General features: G+C 54.4%; 7 protein-coding genes across 7 annotated transcripts; 5 read left to right on the top strand and 2 right to left on the bottom strand.

The window, feature by feature from the left end:
• The first annotated feature begins 2,518 nt into the window (after positions 1-2,518).
• LOC144094226 (histone H3) lies at positions 2,519-3,245 on the top strand. The gene has a single exon (XM_077628162.1). The coding sequence runs from the start codon at positions 2,599-2,601 to the stop codon at positions 3,007-3,009; it is 411 nt and encodes a 136-aa protein (XP_077484288.1). The 5' UTR covers positions 2,519-2,598; the 3' UTR covers positions 3,010-3,245.
• A 371-nt stretch (positions 3,246-3,616) lies between these two features.
• Positions 3,617-4,448, bottom strand: LOC144094227 (histone H2A-like). The gene has a single exon (XM_077628163.1). The coding sequence runs from the start codon at positions 4,311-4,313 to the stop codon at positions 3,939-3,941; it is 375 nt and encodes a 124-aa protein (XP_077484289.1). The 5' UTR covers positions 4,314-4,448; the 3' UTR covers positions 3,617-3,938.
• A 141-nt stretch (positions 4,449-4,589) lies between these two features.
• Positions 4,590-5,306, top strand: LOC144094228 (histone H2B). Its single transcript, XM_077628164.1, has one exon. It carries the CDS (start codon positions 4,597-4,599, stop codon positions 4,969-4,971), a length of 375 nt encoding a protein of 124 aa, XP_077484290.1. The 5' UTR covers positions 4,590-4,596; the 3' UTR covers positions 4,972-5,306.
• Positions 5,307-6,613: 1,307 nt separating this feature from the next.
• Positions 6,614-7,630, top strand: LOC144094229 (histone H4). The gene has a single exon (XM_077628165.1). The coding sequence runs from the start codon at positions 7,010-7,012 to the stop codon at positions 7,319-7,321; it is 312 nt and encodes a 103-aa protein (XP_077484291.1). The 5' UTR covers positions 6,614-7,009; the 3' UTR covers positions 7,322-7,630.
• A 3,597-nt stretch (positions 7,631-11,227) lies between these two features.
• On the top strand, positions 11,228-11,973 carry LOC144094230 (histone H3). The gene has a single exon (XM_077628166.1). It carries the CDS (start codon positions 11,327-11,329, stop codon positions 11,735-11,737), a length of 411 nt encoding a protein of 136 aa, XP_077484292.1. The 5' UTR covers positions 11,228-11,326; the 3' UTR covers positions 11,738-11,973.
• A 693-nt stretch (positions 11,974-12,666) lies between these two features.
• On the bottom strand, positions 12,667-13,041 carry LOC144095642 (histone H2A-like). Its single transcript, XM_077629309.1, has one exon. It carries the CDS (start codon positions 13,039-13,041, stop codon positions 12,667-12,669), a length of 375 nt encoding a protein of 124 aa, XP_077485435.1.
• Positions 13,042-13,304: 263 nt separating this feature from the next.
• LOC144094231 (histone H2B) lies at positions 13,305-15,227 on the top strand. Its single transcript, XM_077628167.1, has one exon. It carries the CDS (start codon positions 13,325-13,327, stop codon positions 13,697-13,699), a length of 375 nt encoding a protein of 124 aa, XP_077484293.1. The 5' UTR covers positions 13,305-13,324; the 3' UTR covers positions 13,700-15,227.
• The last annotated feature ends 7 nt before the right edge of the window (positions 15,228-15,234 follow it).

Genomic DNA, 15,234 nt, shown 5'->3' on the forward strand with positions numbered 1-15,234 from the left:
AAAGAAGCACACAGCTTGGTTGTCTGCATTCCAAGTGACTCAATGATTGGTTCTGTAGCGTGTTCCGCTGACCTGGAACAACATTGTAATGCTGGGGGGACTTAACTTTTTGTACACGACGGTGCGGACGTTCTCGTCACAGTCGACTTTAAGGAACCTGCAGGGTGGGATGAGCCGCCGAATGCCTCTTTAGTCTTGAGTCATTTTTTTTTTCTCCCCAGTTATGAGTACAATTAGATGATTTACCATCCCACTGGTGCACCGCTACAGACAGTTGTCCAAATTCATAGGAAGCGTTATTGCCTCCGACTGCCCAGTCGCTGTCCAATTTGTGTTTGCGACGATCACTTGCAGTGAATTATTATTATGAGACCACATTGTTGGAGCAGGTTCAATTCGTGAGTTTTTGACAGGCAGTACAGACACCGAAACGTACCTGTGAATAATAGCGTGCAAAAGCACTTCTCCCATGGAAACTGGAATATGCAGGATCTGTGTGGGAGCCTCATTGCAAAGAAAGGATGTAATGGAATAATACAAACGAGAGGACCCACCTTCCCTACTAACGCCTGAGAATGGAGTGCGCACACAAGAGCACAGGTGTAAAGTCAGTCGTCTCCAGTAAAGAGGAAAATTGGACTTGAACCTTTCCCTTAGGCCAATATTTTGTGCCACAGAACCCGACATGAATAGCTTTCTTTCTCTGCTTGCTGTAAAGGAGTCGTCTGAAAAGTTTCTAACGACTATGCAAAAAATCTAACTCTCTCAGGGTGAAAAAGCGCCGCGGGAAAAATCCACGTATTCATCATTTACCCGAGTCGGTTTTTGCTTCGCGCGGCAGCAGCAGTCGACTGCGCGACGCGGACTCTGCTGTCTCGGAGGCGGGTATACTTGCGCAGGCGACACGAAGGGGGCGCCGCAGCCCCGCGCTGCGCCGACTGTGTTGCGTTGGCAGGGAGGGAGGAGCAGCTCAGCTCCGGGCCTCAAGTATTCCGTTGCGTGGCAAGCGTTGGGCGCTTTAATGGGGGCTCGCACCCAGGCCGGTAGACGTCCTGCGCGAATTTTTGTTATTATTTTTGGTTTGCAAGCTAGAAGCGTCGGAACTGTGCCCGCAAATTTCGTTGCGGTGCGGCCGTAGCAGAGCGCTATTCTACGCGGGCCCCTACAGATATGCACATCCTGGCCTATGCTATGCAAGGAAAACGACAGGGCAGTGGATATAAAGCACTTTTCTTTCTATTTTTTTCAATTGGCCGCAGTCAGTTGATCTAACCCAGGCATGCACTTCCGTTTGTTTCTAAGGTGACCGCAGGAAGTACACCTCAATTACGGAGAGATGGGATGCATTCTTTACGCGCGCTGCTCTTGCTCACTAACCTTGCCTGCCTAGTACTCGAAGCATATTGTCCCGCAGATGCAGGAGAGCTTTTAGGCATTTATGCGCGGCTTCCGTGCACTGCACTGTGCCCAGTTCTTTCTGTGCAGTAAATAGTAAATTGGTTCATCTCTTGCGGTGGTTTGCGAGCTTGGCGCCCGGGGAGTTTTTTTTTTTTTTCGCAATCCCGTTGCTCTTTGTCTCCAAGACAAGAAAGCCTCTAACTGATAGCGTTGTGCGCATACCTATCCAGCGAAGCGCATGAACTTCGCAGGCGGCTGTGAGAAGTAGTGGGTCTTCGTTTTGCTCCGCACTTTTGTCTTCTCCGCTGGCGTTGAACCTTCTATGATTGCTTTCCAGTAATGCGGCCTAACTCGGCCAACAATCGCCGCTTTTTTTTTACACGCGCGACAGTCTGTTCTACACCAGTAACGGCACGTGCTTTTCAGGCATGCGGCGGCGACACACTGTAAGGTATCCACATCCAAGCTTGGGAAAGCAGCCACAGTGCCTGGGCAGGGAGAAAAAGTGCCTTTTATAAAATTGCACGCCACCACTTTAATCTTTACACTCGCCTCTCACATTCATTCGCTCATGCCGACCGCAGTGCACTTAACAATTTTGGTTGCTGCCTCCTTCCTTTGCCTATTGAAATGAGCCAACAAACAGCGAAAATAATTACTTTCTCCTCCTCAACTAAAGTTCAGTTCTATACTCAGAATGTCTCCCGGAGCATTCATTGCTTGCTGTCGCGCTAGTAGCTTCGCCTTTCTTTTCGAAAGACTCATTGCCCGGTATGTCCAAGAAGACAAGCTCGTTGCAGTGCGCTAACGCCACACGGAACGACCCGCAACCGCGTCGACACCCTGGTGTGGTGGCAAAGTCGACGCTGCCGCGTACGCCCGGCTCCTGCCAGAGGGCTGCTTTTGCTGTGCGGGCAAACCTAAAGGATAGGCGCACCGTAATCTTGCGCTAGACCACGGTTCCACACCCACTTGTCTCACCTTTGCCAGGCGCGAAACCAACGCGCGCTCGAAAAGTAGTATTTCCAGCATTCTGGCGGCCGCCGCAGAACGGAGGGAAGCTATCGGTCCGTCAGCGGGGACCAATCGGGTCGGAGAGAGGGCGCGAGGGAGCAGCGCCGCCGCGCGGCGCGGAACACAGTCTCTCGCCGCCCGTCTCCGAAGGCAGTCCGTCCGTTACCAGCGTCCGCGTCCGGCACCATGGCTCGCACGAAGCAAACCGCGCGCAAGAGCACCGGTGGCAAGGCCCCCCGCAAGCAGCTGGCCACAAAGGCTGCTCGTAAGAGTGCGCCAGCTACCGGAGGCGTGAAGAAGCCTCACAGATATAGGCCTGGCACCGTGGCACTTCGTGAAATTCGCCGATACCAAAAATCGACCGAACTTCTCATCCGCAAGCTGCCCTTCCAGCGCCTGGTGAGAGAAATCGCTCAGGACTTCAAGACCGACCTGCGCTTCCAGAGCTCGGCCGTCATGGCACTTCAGGAGGCCAGCGAGGCATACCTGGTCGGTCTCTTCGAGGACACCAACCTGTGCGCGATCCACGCCAAGCGCGTCACCATCATGCCGAAGGATATCCAGCTGGCGAGGCGCATCCGCGGCGAGCGCGCCTAGAGCGCAGTGGCGCCCGGCACTTGGCGCCGCCGCCGCCGCCGCAGCAACGCATCACAACGGTCCTTCTCAGGACCACCCAAATGTTTGCTTTGGCCACGGGCGCACGAAACCGAGCTCCGAACCCGGCCGGTCCCTCTCTCTCGAACACTGCGTTTCGCAGCTGCTGGAAAACGAGGTGAGTTGTTGAAAGCCATGGCCCTGGCGTCTTCCGCGGGCTCGCGCTTGTAAATAACATCATTGCACAAGTCACGCGCGCGCGCCCAGTTTTGTGGGGGTAAATGCGGCGCTGGGCGCGCAAGTGAATGCAGCACGCGCCGCCTACATTAGGTGCACCTTGATACGCCGCGTACGTATTTATTGCTGTGTGAATAGTTTCTGTCGATATTACCGTCCGCTCACCTATTTTATTTCGTGTCTGCATTCTGCCTGCTGTGGCTTATTTCCGCTGTCCCAGTTCACGTCCTTCGGTATCTATGGCAGATGCCCGCGGTGGCGAAAAAAAAAAAAAAATCCCGTCCCTTGTTCTCTATTACTGTCTCAGTAAAGCCACTTCGTCATTCTCTCTAGCGCTGCTATGTGAAACCCCTGCTAGGGAACTGCCAAAAAAAAAAACAATGCGCTGGTCATGCCCCTTATTAACGCTCTACTGGCCTCCTGCTAGCGACTGGGCCAGGAAAAGGAAAGGAAGAAGGGGCCGATAAAACTAAATAAAAGCCAACCTGTGTGCGGCGCGCAGTGAGGCAAACACTTTGAAAAAACAGCCAGCGTGAGAGGGACGCAGCGGTCCAGAGCAAATAAAAAAAACAAAACCCAAAGGTATCACACAGCGAGGCCCCGCCGTGGCAGGCAGTTGGTTGGTCCTGATAAGGACCGTTAGTTGGGCGCTGCTGATGCGGCGGGCGCGCCTCCACAGACGTGCGGTAGACCGCTCACGCCTTCTTCTCGGTCTTCTTGGGGAGCAACACGGCCTGGATGTTGGGCAAGACGCCGCCCTGGGCGATGGTAACTCCCGAGAGCAGCTTGTTCAGCTCCTCGTCGTTTCGGATGGCCAGCTGCAGGTGGCGCGGAATGATTCTGGTCTTCTTGTTGTCCCGAGCAGCGTTGCCCGCCAGCTCGAGCACCTCGGCGGCCAGGTATTCGAGGACGGCGGCCAGGTAAACGGGGGCGCCCGCTCCGACGCGCTCCGCGTAGTTGCCCTTACGCAAGAGACGGTGAATTCGACCCACGGGGAACTGCAGTCCCGCGCGGCTCGAGCGGGTCTTGCTCTTGCCCTTGGCCTTGCCTCCTTTTCCGCGACCTGACATGGTGACTTCTGTTGTACGCTCGAGAAAGAACGGGGAACGCCGCGTGCGAGAACAGACAGGAACGGGCTGCTGCTTGATACTACGAACCTCGAGAGCGCGCCGCGATACCGCGACGGGAGCGCTGGAGGGAGGGTGAGGAGGCCGCGACGCGTCGACCAATCGCGCGGCGGCCTGGCTCCGGTCGCTTGAACACCACGGTGCCAGTATAAAAACGCCGCGCGCCCCTGCGCGCGCGTTCTTTCGACACCGTCCGTCTCCCCGAGCGCCGTCGTAACTGATCGTCATGCCCCCTCAACCGTCGGGAAAGGCCGTGAAGAAGGCCGGAAAGGCGCAGAAGAATGTGCGCGCAACCGACAAGAAGAAGAAGAAGCGCCGCAGGAAGGAGAGCTTCTCCATCTACATCTATAAGGTGCTCAAGCAGGTGCATCCGGACACTGGAGTATCCAGCAAGGCCATGTCCATCATGAACAGCTTCGTGAACGACATCTTCGAGCGCATCGCGGCCGAGTCCTCTCGCCTGGCCCACTACAACAAGCGCTCGACCATCACGAGCCGGGAGATCCAAACTGCGGTGCGTCTCTTGCTGCCTGGCGAGCTGGCCAAGCACGCCGTGTCCGAAGGCACCAAGGCTGTCACCAAGTACACCAGCTCCAAGTAGGCGGCACATCGCGCTCGTCGCCAGTCGTCCCCCCCAACAACCTCAACGGCTCTTTTCAGAGCCAACCAAAGTGTTTGCATCGTCGAGTCTGCAGGTAGCGGCGCGATGCTCCGGGCCCCTTTCTCTCTCTGTGTTTTGATTGTTTAAGTTGTTTTCTTCATTAGCATGTAGCCTCGAGAAATGGATATCAGGCGGTTGAAATAGCAGCGGTTTTGCTTAGGCAGCATGCAATACAGCCAGATTGTTAAAGAACAATATTTCGAATTAGTTGTAGGAGAACTGTAAAGGAAATATATATGTATGTATGCATGTGAATACTCATCCGCATGAGCACGTAAGAGAGAAGAAAAAAAAAAGAAGCTTCTACCTATTATATGCTTGCTTAAGTGTGACGGCAGGAGGTAATTTATTGCGGAATTCCCCCGGTTTGGGTTTGTGTGGATATTTGGCCTTAAGAAGAGGTTATCGTTTCGTGGCCGCAACACGTGCCTGCGGACGTCGGGGAGGCCACTGTGTTCCCTCAGTCTGTTCTTAGGAAATTCGAAAGGAAAACAGTTTGCCACCCGTGGCGTGCCCCATCTGGCCAGCGGTATTCGAAGGGAGGGAGGAAGTACTTACGTACAGCTGTAAGGGTTACATACACCAATGTGCAGGACGTAGAACTGGGCAGTACAGTGCGGCGGACGTAGCTGTAGCAAATCAGTCCGCAGAGAAGCCACGCTTCACACTGGCCACCGGGCGAGCGCGCACTCGCAGAATATGAAGCGCTACAAGCACAATTTGCTGTGTCGTTAGTAATGTGCGTGTCCCCCAGCGCGTGCGGCGCGCCCGCGTTTTTGTTTTCTTTTTTTTTTTCCCCGGTAAGAACGGCGAAAAATTCCGACGCTGGCAGCTGTTTGGTACCTTCTTTGGCTTCTTGCGGCCGATGCTGTCGTGCCAGATAGAGCAAGTAAGTCCTCGAACACGAGCAGATTATCGTATCGCGCGTGTGCACAATAGCCTGGCAATGGTCGGAAAACTGAAAGCGACGCTCGCACAGCTCGGGTTCGATCCAGCGAGCCGAAAGTGGGAAGAGAGGTGGTGAGACATTTGTTCTATGTGGCTGGAAAATTTTAAAGCTGTGCATTGGTTACTTTTTGAGATAAACGTATTTCTATGTAGTCCGCAAGAGAAACTGGTCGTTTCTCGGCATCCTGGCGACCGGGAGAGGAGGGGGAGCGAGGTACGTGCGCCGCGAACGGCCGTAGTCGCCCTCTCAAGGGCCCGCTCCGATGTGGTCACGGACACGGTGAAGTGTGTGCGGGAAGTTGGGGACACACACACACGATAAGTGAGTGCTTAATTTCCCCTTAGCAATGCACGTTTTGAGAACGGGCAGGTTTTGAGGACAAAAAAAAAAAAACCGCTTCTGCAGCTTCACAAGTCGCGAAACCCGCTAATTGTTGGTAGCGCCAGCAATGACGGTGTCCTTGGTGTGTCTTTAAGGGGCGCGCGATTTAACGGTGTAAACTCTCCCCTGCCAGTGGGGGGGGGGGGGCAGCAAACAGAAACCACGCGCACCTGTTTGCTTGCAACGCAGGCACGCACGAAAAAAAAAAAGACTGACAGCAGCAACGACTAGGCATCAAGTATTTTTTTTTTTTCCATGCAAACGGAGCAGGCATGACCAAATATCGGTTATACAGCCACTATTGCGAAGTATAGGAGGTGCGCTTCGTTTTCCATTGTTTGCTATTTCCGTTTTTTTTTTCTTGCGCGGTGGGGGGTCGCGTGATGCAGAATGGGGCAGTCTTCGCGTTGCTTGGTTGTTTACGTGTGCGCCTTGATGCGGTCGTTTTGGCTACCTTGCTGGCGGCGCGGCAGCCCTCCGAGAGGGCTCAGTAGTGCTAGCGAGCCGGCGCTTGCGGAGGCGGACTCTCATTGGTCGAGGCGCCGCAGCGAATGGCGGCTTCGCGCTGCCAGCACCACAGGCCGCCGAGCGTAACACCATCATTCCCCGTTCTCGCCTCGGAGTGTACACTTCGTCGTCGGCACCATCATGTCTGGTCGCGGAAAAGGTGGCAAGGGACTCGGCAAGGGAGGCGCGAAGCGCCATCGCAAGGTATTGCGAGACAACATCCAGGGCATCACCAAGCCCGCCATCCGTCGTCTGGCGCGCCGAGGCGGTGTCAAGCGCATCTCGGGCCTGATCTACGAGGAGACCCGCGGCGTGTTGAAAGTGTTCCTCGAGAATGTGATCCGGGACGCCGTCACGTACACGGAGCACGCTAAGCGCAAGACTGTCACCGCCATGGATGTGGTCTACGCGCTGAAGCGTCAGGGCCGCACTCTGTACGGCTTCGGAGGCTAGTCCGTCCACCGTGTGCCGTCTGGACTTCGGCGTCGTGCAAGCACCCTTCTCGCGAAAAACAGCCCTCTTTAGGGCTACCCAACTGCTGCATGGGCAGCCGCTGGTCATGCGAACCAGAGCTCCGGTTCTCGTGTGTCCCTCTCTCCCCTTTGTTTTGCTACCGTTTTCTGCATCCGTTTTTCCTTTCCTTGCGGCCTGCCACAGCGAGCGGATCACGACCGAACGGCAACCAGGAGTGGTCTCAGGTAAGCAGTTCCGTTCTTGACTCTGTGCAGTAGCGCGTGCAGTCAGTACTGTGAGTGTCGTCCGAGGGAGCATGCTCGCTGTTTGCCTAGTCAGTCACTGTCAAACGCAGTGGACGGAGTAAAACAAAGTGTGTGCTCGAATTTGCAAAGTCTTTCTGCATTGACCGTCTGGGATTCAAGTGAGGCGGTGTTCGAGAGGTGACCGTTCCAGAAGAGCACAGTTTTTTTTTTTTCGCTTTAAATGCGGGGCCTCATGGAATTCGGGGTCAGGTATGCTCGACTTTGTGCCGTAGTGCGTGCAACAACAAGTAGGGTATGCGAAATGCAGAGCTTCGCAGTTGCGCATCACTCGTGTCCGCCTGCGAAATGATCACAGCTCGTTTGAATGTCGCGGAAAGAGCGACTGATAATGTTGGCTACCGCTTAAAAAAAAGGGGGGGGGGGAAATGCAAACAGAACGATTCGCCGAAGTCTGGTTAAGAGCGGAGATGCGAAGGTCCCTCTTTATTTTTTGGCCCATCGTGTTCTGCGTTGAAATTTTTTTGTGAAATGAAGGGCATTATAAAGTAGCCAATTACAGTTCCTACTCCCAACGTGACAGCGGCGGCGAGTTTTTTTGTTTTTTTCTTCTCCCGCACCAAGTTTACCCAACTCATCGGCGCAGAGCTGCGTTCCGAATCGAAATATTCAAGGCGGTGTAATGATTGCACTGCATTGCGTTTGGTCCAAAACCGTTACAGTTTTTCTCTATCGTAAATGTGGGGCGCTTTCTTGCCTGCAGGACATGTGGCCAGGTAATGCTATCACATTATTGAGCCCAAGTGTGCCATAAGGCTGTGCTAGTCAGCTTTACATGTCTGTGGCAGAAACACTGTTGGCGAATTTCAGCAGCCGTGCGCGCGTCAAAGAAAAAAAATTGGACGACTTGCAGCCATTCCTTGTATGCAGAGCGCCTCTCATAATCTGAAACCTGGAGGTAAACACACCTGGCCGAGAGACGTGCGAAATGGAGCATCGTGTTTCGTTTCCTGAATAGGCCTTTGTTCGTCAAATTGGGCTTCCAGAGTGTAACTCCAGATAAAAAACACAGGAATGAACGGGACGGACAAATTGCAAACCATTGCAGCACGCGAACAGCCCCTGCCTCAAGTGAAAAGGGGGAAAAGAAGCACACAGCTTGGTTGTCTGCATTCCAAGTGACTCAATGATTGGTTCTGTAGCGTGTTCCGCTGACCTGGAACAACATTGTAATGCTGGGGGGACTTAACTTTTTGTACACGACGGTGCGGACGTTCTCGTCACAGTCGACTTTAAGGAACCTGCAGGGTGGGATGAGCCGCCGAATGCCTCTTTAGTCTTGAGTCATTTTTTTTTTCTCCCCAGTTATGAGTAAAATTAGATGATTTACCATCCCACTGGTGCACCGCTACAGACAGTTGTCCAAATTCATAGGAAGCGTTATTGCCTCCGACTGCCCAGTCGCTGTCCAATTTGTGTTTGCGACGATCACTTGCAGTGAATTATTATTATGAGACCACATTGTTGGAGCAGGTTCAATTCGTGAGTTTTTGACAGGCAGTACAGACACCGAAACGTACCTGTGAATAATAGCGTGCAAAAGCACTTCTCCCATGGAAACTGGAATATGCAGGATCTGTGTGGGAGCCTCATTGCAAAGAAAGGATGTAATGGAATAATACAAACGAGAGGACCCACCTTCCCTACTAACGCCTGAGAATGGAGTGCGCACACAAGAGCACAGGTGTAAAGTCAGTCGTCTCCAGTAAAGAGGAAAATTGGACTTGAACCTTTCCCTTAGGCCAATATTTTGTGCCACAGAACCCGACATGAATAGCTTTCTTTCTCTGCTTGCTGTAAAGGAGTCGTCTGAAAAGTTTCTAACGACTATGCAAAAAATCTAACTCTCTCAGGGTGAAAAAGCGCCGCGGGAAAAATCCACGTATTCATCATTTACCCGAGTCGGTTTTTGCTTCGCGCGGCAGCAGCAGTCGACTGCGCGACGCGGACTCTGCTGTCTCGGAGGCGGGTATACTTGCGCAGGCGACACGAAGGGGGCGCCGCAGCCCCGCGCTGCGCCGACTGTGTTGCGTTGGCAGGGAGGGAGGAGCAGCTCAGCTCCGGGCCTCAAGTATTCCGTTGCGTGGCAAGCGTTGGGCGCTTTAATGGGGGCTCGCACCCAGGCCGGTAGACGTCCTGCGCGAATTTTTGTTATTATTTTTGGTTTGCAAGCTAGAAGCGTCGGAACTGTGCCCGCAAATTTCGTTGCGGTGCGGCCGTAGCAGAGCGCTATTCTACGCGGGCCCCTACAGATATGCACATCCTGGCCTATGCTATGCAAGGAAAACGACAGGGCAGTGGATATAAAGCACTTTTCTTTCTATTTTTTTCAATTGGCCGCAGTCAGTTGATCTAACCCAGGCATGCACTTCCGTTTGTTTCTAAGGTGACCGCAGGAAGTACACCTCAATTACGGAGAGATGGGATGCATTCTTTACGCGCGCTGCTCTTGCTCACTAACCTTGCCTGCCTAGTACTCGAAGCATATTGTCCCGCAGATGCAGGAGAGCTTTTAGGCATTTATGCGCGGCTTCCGTGCACTGCACTGTGCCCAGTTCTTTCTGTGCAGTAAATAGTAAATTGGTTCATCTCTTGCGGTGGTTTGCGAGCTTGGCGCCCGGGGAGTTTTTTTTTTTTTTCGCAATCCCGTTGCTCTTTGTCTCCAAGACAAGAAAGCCTCTAACTGATAGCGTTGTGCGCATACCTATCCAGCGAAGCGCATGAACTTCGCAGGCGGCTGTGAGAAGTAGTGGGTCTTCGTTTTGCTCCGCACTTTTGTCTTCTCCGCTGGCGTTGAACCTTCTATGATTGCTTTCCAGTAATGCGGCCTAACTCGGCCAACAATCGCCGCTTTTTTTTTACACGCGCGACAGTCTGTTCTACACCAGTAACGGCACGTGCTTTTCAGGCATGCGGCGGCGACACACTGTAAGGTATCCACATCCAAGCTTGGGAAAGCAGCCACAGTGCCTGGGCAGGGAGAAAAAGTGCCTTTTATAAAATTGCACGCCACCACTTTAATCTTTACACTCGCCTCTCACATTCATTCGCTCATGCCGACCGCAGTGCACTTAACAATTTTGGTTGCTGCCTCCTTCCTTTGCCTATTGAAATGAGCCAACAAACAGCGAAAATAATTACTTTCTCCTCCTCAACTAAAGTTCAGTTCTATACTCAGAATGTCTCCCGGAGCATTCATTGCTTGCTGTCGCGCTAGTAGCTTCGCCTTTCTTTTCGAAAGACTCATTGCCCGGTATGTCCAAGAAGACAAGCTCGTTGCAGTGCGCTAACGCCACACGGAACGACCCGCAACCGCGTCGACACCCTGGTGTGGTGGCAAAGTCGACGCTGCCGCGTACGCCCGGCTCCTGCCAGAGGGCTGCTTTTGCTGTGCGGGCAAACCTAAAGGATAGGCGCACCGTAATCTTGCGCTAGACCACGGTTCCACACCCACTTGTCTCACCTTTGCCAGGCGCGAAACCAACGCGCGCTCGAAAAGTAGTATTTCCAGCATTCTGGCGGCCGCCGCAGAACGGAGGGAAGCTATCGGTCCGTCAGCGGGGACCAATCGGGTCGGAGAGAGGGCGCGAGGGAGCAGCGCCGCCGCGCGGCGCGGAACACAGTCTCTCGCCGCCCGTCTCCGAAGGCAGTCCGTCCGTTACCAGCGTCCGCGTCCGGCACCATGGCTCGCACGAAGCAAACCGCGCGCAAGAGCACCGGTGGCAAGGCCCCCCGCAAGCAGCTGGCCACAAAGGCTGCTCGTAAGAGTGCGCCAGCTACCGGAGGCGTGAAGAAGCCTCACAGATATAGGCCTGGCACCGTGGCACTTCGTGAAATTCGCCGATACCAAAAATCGACCGAACTTCTCATCCGCAAGCTGCCCTTCCAGCGCCTGGTGAGAGAAATCGCTCAGGACTTCAAGACCGACCTGCGCTTCCAGAGCTCGGCCGTCATGGCACTTCAGGAGGCCAGCGAGGCATACCTGGTCGGTCTCTTCGAGGACACCAACCTGTGCGCGATCCACGCCAAGCGCGTCACCATCATGCCGAAGGATATCCAGCTGGCGAGGCGCATCCGCGGCGAGCGCGCCTAGAGCGCAGTGGCGCCCGGCACTTGGCGCCGCCGCCGCCGCCGCAGCAACGCATCACAACGGTCCTTCTCAGGACCACCCAAATGTTTGCTTTGGCCACGGGCGCACGAAACCGAGCTCCGAACCCGGCCGGTCCCTCTCTCTCGAACACTGCGTTTCGCAGCTGCTGGAAAACGAGGTGAGTTGTTGAAAGCCATGGCCCTGGCGTCTTCCGCGGGCTCGCGCTTGTAAATAACATCATTGCACAAGTCACGCGCGCGCGCCCAGTTTTGTGGGGGTAAATGCGGCGCTGGGCGCGCAAGTGAATGCAGCACGCGCCGCCTACATTAGGTGCACCTTGATACGCCGCGTACGTATTTATTGCTGTGTGAATAGTTTCTGTCGATATTACCGTCCGCTCACCTATTTTATTTCGTGTCTGCATTCTGCCTGCTGTGGCTTATTTCCGCTGTCCCAGTTCACGTCCTTCGGTATCTATGGCAGATGCCCGCGGTGGCGAAAAAAAAAAAAAATCCCGTCCCTTGTTCTCTATTACTGTCTCAGTAAAGCCACTTCGTCATTCTCTCTAGCGCTGCTATGTGAAACCCCTGCTAGGGAACTGCCAAAAAAAAAAAACAATGCGCTGGTCATGCCCCTTATTAACGCTCTACTGGCCTCCTGCTAGCGACTGGGCCAGGAAAAGGAAAGGAAGAAGGGGCCGATAAAACTAAATAAAAGCCAACCTGTGTGCGGCGCGCAGTGAGGCAAACACTTTGAAAAAACAGCCAGCGTGAGAGGGACGCAGCGGTCCAGAGCAAATAAAAAAAACAAAACCCAAAGGTATCACACAGCGAGGCCCCGCCGTGGCAGGCAGTTGGTTGGTCCTGATAAGGACCGTTAGTTGGGCGCTGCTGATGCGGCGGGCGCGCCTCCACAGACGTGCGGTAGACCGCTCACGCCTTCTTCTCGGTCTTCTTGGGGAGCAACACGGCCTGGATGTTGGGCAAGACGCCGCCCTGGGCGATGGTAACTCCCGAGAGCAGCTTGTTCAGCTCCTCGTCGTTTCGGATGGCCAGCTGCAGGTGGCGCGGAATGATTCTGGTCTTCTTGTTGTCCCGAGCAGCGTTGCCCGTCAGCTCGAGCACCTCGGCGGCCAGGTATTCGAGGACGGCGGCCAGGTAAACGGGGGCGCCCGCTCCGACGCGCTCCGCGTAGTTGCCCTTACGCAAGAGACGGTGAATTCGACCCACGGGGAACTGCAGTCCCGCGCGGCTCGAGCGGGTCTTGCTCTTGCCCTTGGCCTTGCCTCCTTTTCCGCGACCTGACATGGTGACTTCTGTTGTACGCTCGAGAAAGAACGGGGAACGCCGCGTGCGAGAACAGACAGGAACGGGCTGCTGCTTGATACTACGAACCTCGAGAGCGCGCCGCGATACCGCGACGGGAGCGCTGGAGGGAGGGTGAGGAGGCCGCGACGCGTCGACCAATCGCGCGGCGGCCTGGCTCCGGTCGCTTGAACACCACGGTGCCAGTATAAAAACGCCGCGCGCCCCTGCGCGCGCGTTCTTTCGACACCGTCCGTCTCCCCGAGCGCAGTCGTAACTGATCGTCATGCCCCCTCAACCGTCGGGAAAGGCCGTGAAGAAGGCCGGAAAGGCGCAGAAGAATGTGCGCGCAACCGACAAGAAGAAGAAGAAGCGCCGCAGGAAGGAGAGCTTCTCCATCTACATCTATAAGGTGCTCAAGCAGGTGCATCCGGACACTGGAGTATCCAGCAAGGCCATGTCCATCATGAACAGCTTCGTGAACGACATCTTCGAGCGCATCGCGGCCGAGTCCTCTCGCCTGGCCCACTACAACAAGCGCTCGACCATCACGAGCCGGGAGATCCAAACTGCGGTGCGTCTCTTGCTGCCTGGCGAGCTGGCCAAGCACGCCGTGTCCGAAGGCACCAAGGCTGTCACCAAGTACACCAGCTCCAAGTAGGCGGCACATCGCGCTCGTCGCCAGTCGTCCCCCCCAACAACCTCAACGGCTCTTTTCAGAGCCAACCAAAGTGTTTGCATCGTCGAGTCTGCAGGTAGCGGCGCGATGCTCCGGGCCCCTTTCTCTCTCTGTGTTTTGATTGTTTAAGTTGTTTTCTTCATTAGCATGTAGCCTCGAGAAATGGATATCAGGCGGTTGAAATAGCAGCGGTTTTGCTTAGGCAGCATGCAATACAGCCAGATTGTTAAAGAACAATATTTCGAATTAGTTGTAGGAGAACTGTAAAGGAAATATATATGTATGTATGCATGTGAATACTCATCCGCATGAGCACGTAAGAGAGAAGAAAAAAAAAAGAAGCTTCTACCTATTATATGCTTGCTTAAGTGTGACGGCAGGAGGTAATTTATTGCGGAATTCCCCCGGTTTGGGTTTGTGTGGATATTTGGCCTTAAGAAGAGGTTATCGTTTCGTGGCCGCAACACGTGCCTGCGGACGTCGGGGAGGCCACTGTGTTCCCTCAGTCTGTTCTTAGGAAATTCGAAAGGAAAACAGTTTGCCACCCGTGGCGTGCCCCATCTGGCCAGCGGTATTCGAAGGGAGGGAGGAAGTACTTACGTACAGCTGTAAGGGTTACATACACCAATGTGCAGGACGTAGAACTGGGCAGTACAGTGCGGCGGACGTAGCTGTAGCAAATCAGTCCGCAGAGAAGCCACGCTTCACACTGGCCACCGGGCGAGCGCGCACTCGCAGAATATGAAGCGCTACAAGCACAATTTGCTGTGTCGTTAGTAATGTGCGTGTCCCCCAGCGCGTGCGGCGCGCCCGCGTTTTTGTTTTCTTTTTTTTTTTCCCCGGTAAGAACGGCGAAAAATTCCGACGCTGGCAGCTGTTTGGTACCTTCTTTGGCTTCTTGCGGCCGATGCTGTCGTGCCAGATAGAGCAAGTAAGTCCTCGAACACGAGCAGATTATCGTATCGCGCGTGTGCACAATAGCCTGGCAATGGTCGGAAAACTGAAAGCGACGCTCGCACAGCTCGGGTTCGATCCAGCGAGCCGAAAGTGGGAAGAGAGGTGGTGAGACATTTGTTCTATGTGGCTGGAAAATTTTAAAGCTGTGCATTGGTTACTTTTTGAGATAAACGTATTTCTATGTAGTCCGCAAGAGAAACTGGTCGTTTCTCGGCATCCTGGCGACCGGGAGAGGAGGGGGAGCGAGGTACGTGCGCCGCGAACGGCCGTAGTCGCCCTCTCAAGGGCCCGCTCCGATGTGGTCACGGACACGGTGAAGTGTGTGCGGGAAGTTGGGGACACACACACACGATAAGTGAGTGCTTAATTTCCCCTTAGCAATGCACGTTTTGAGAACGGGCAGGTTTTGAGGACAAAAAAAAAAAAACCGCTTCTGCAGCTTCACAAGTCGCGAAACCCGCTAATTGTTGGTAGCGCCAGCAATGACGGTGTCCTTGGTGTGTCTTTAAGGGGCGCGCGATTTAACGGTGTAAACTCTCCCCTGCCAGTGGGGGGGGGGG

Source organism: Amblyomma americanum, chromosome 6, assembly GCF_052857255.1.
Source record: "Amblyomma americanum isolate KBUSLIRL-KWMA chromosome 6, ASM5285725v1, whole genome shotgun sequence".
Classification (NCBI taxonomy): Eukaryota; Metazoa; Arthropoda; class Arachnida; order Ixodida; family Ixodidae; genus Amblyomma; species Amblyomma americanum.

Bases quoted from the DNA above. Each gene is read 5' to 3' on its own strand.
- LOC144094226 (XM_077628162.1), top strand. From the start codon at position 2,599: ATGGCTCGCACGAAGCAAACCGCGCGCAAGAGCACCGGTGGCAAGGCC.
- LOC144094227 (XM_077628163.1), bottom strand. From the start codon at position 4,313: ATGTCAGGTCGCGGAAAAGGAGGCAAGGCCAAGGGCAAGAGCAAGACC.
- LOC144094228 (XM_077628164.1), top strand. From the start codon at position 4,597: ATGCCCCCTCAACCGTCGGGAAAGGCCGTGAAGAAGGCCGGAAAGGCG.
- LOC144094229 (XM_077628165.1), top strand. From the start codon at position 7,010: ATGTCTGGTCGCGGAAAAGGTGGCAAGGGACTCGGCAAGGGAGGCGCG.
- LOC144094230 (XM_077628166.1), top strand. From the start codon at position 11,327: ATGGCTCGCACGAAGCAAACCGCGCGCAAGAGCACCGGTGGCAAGGCC.
- LOC144095642 (XM_077629309.1), bottom strand. From the start codon at position 13,041: ATGTCAGGTCGCGGAAAAGGAGGCAAGGCCAAGGGCAAGAGCAAGACC.
- LOC144094231 (XM_077628167.1), top strand. From the start codon at position 13,325: ATGCCCCCTCAACCGTCGGGAAAGGCCGTGAAGAAGGCCGGAAAGGCG.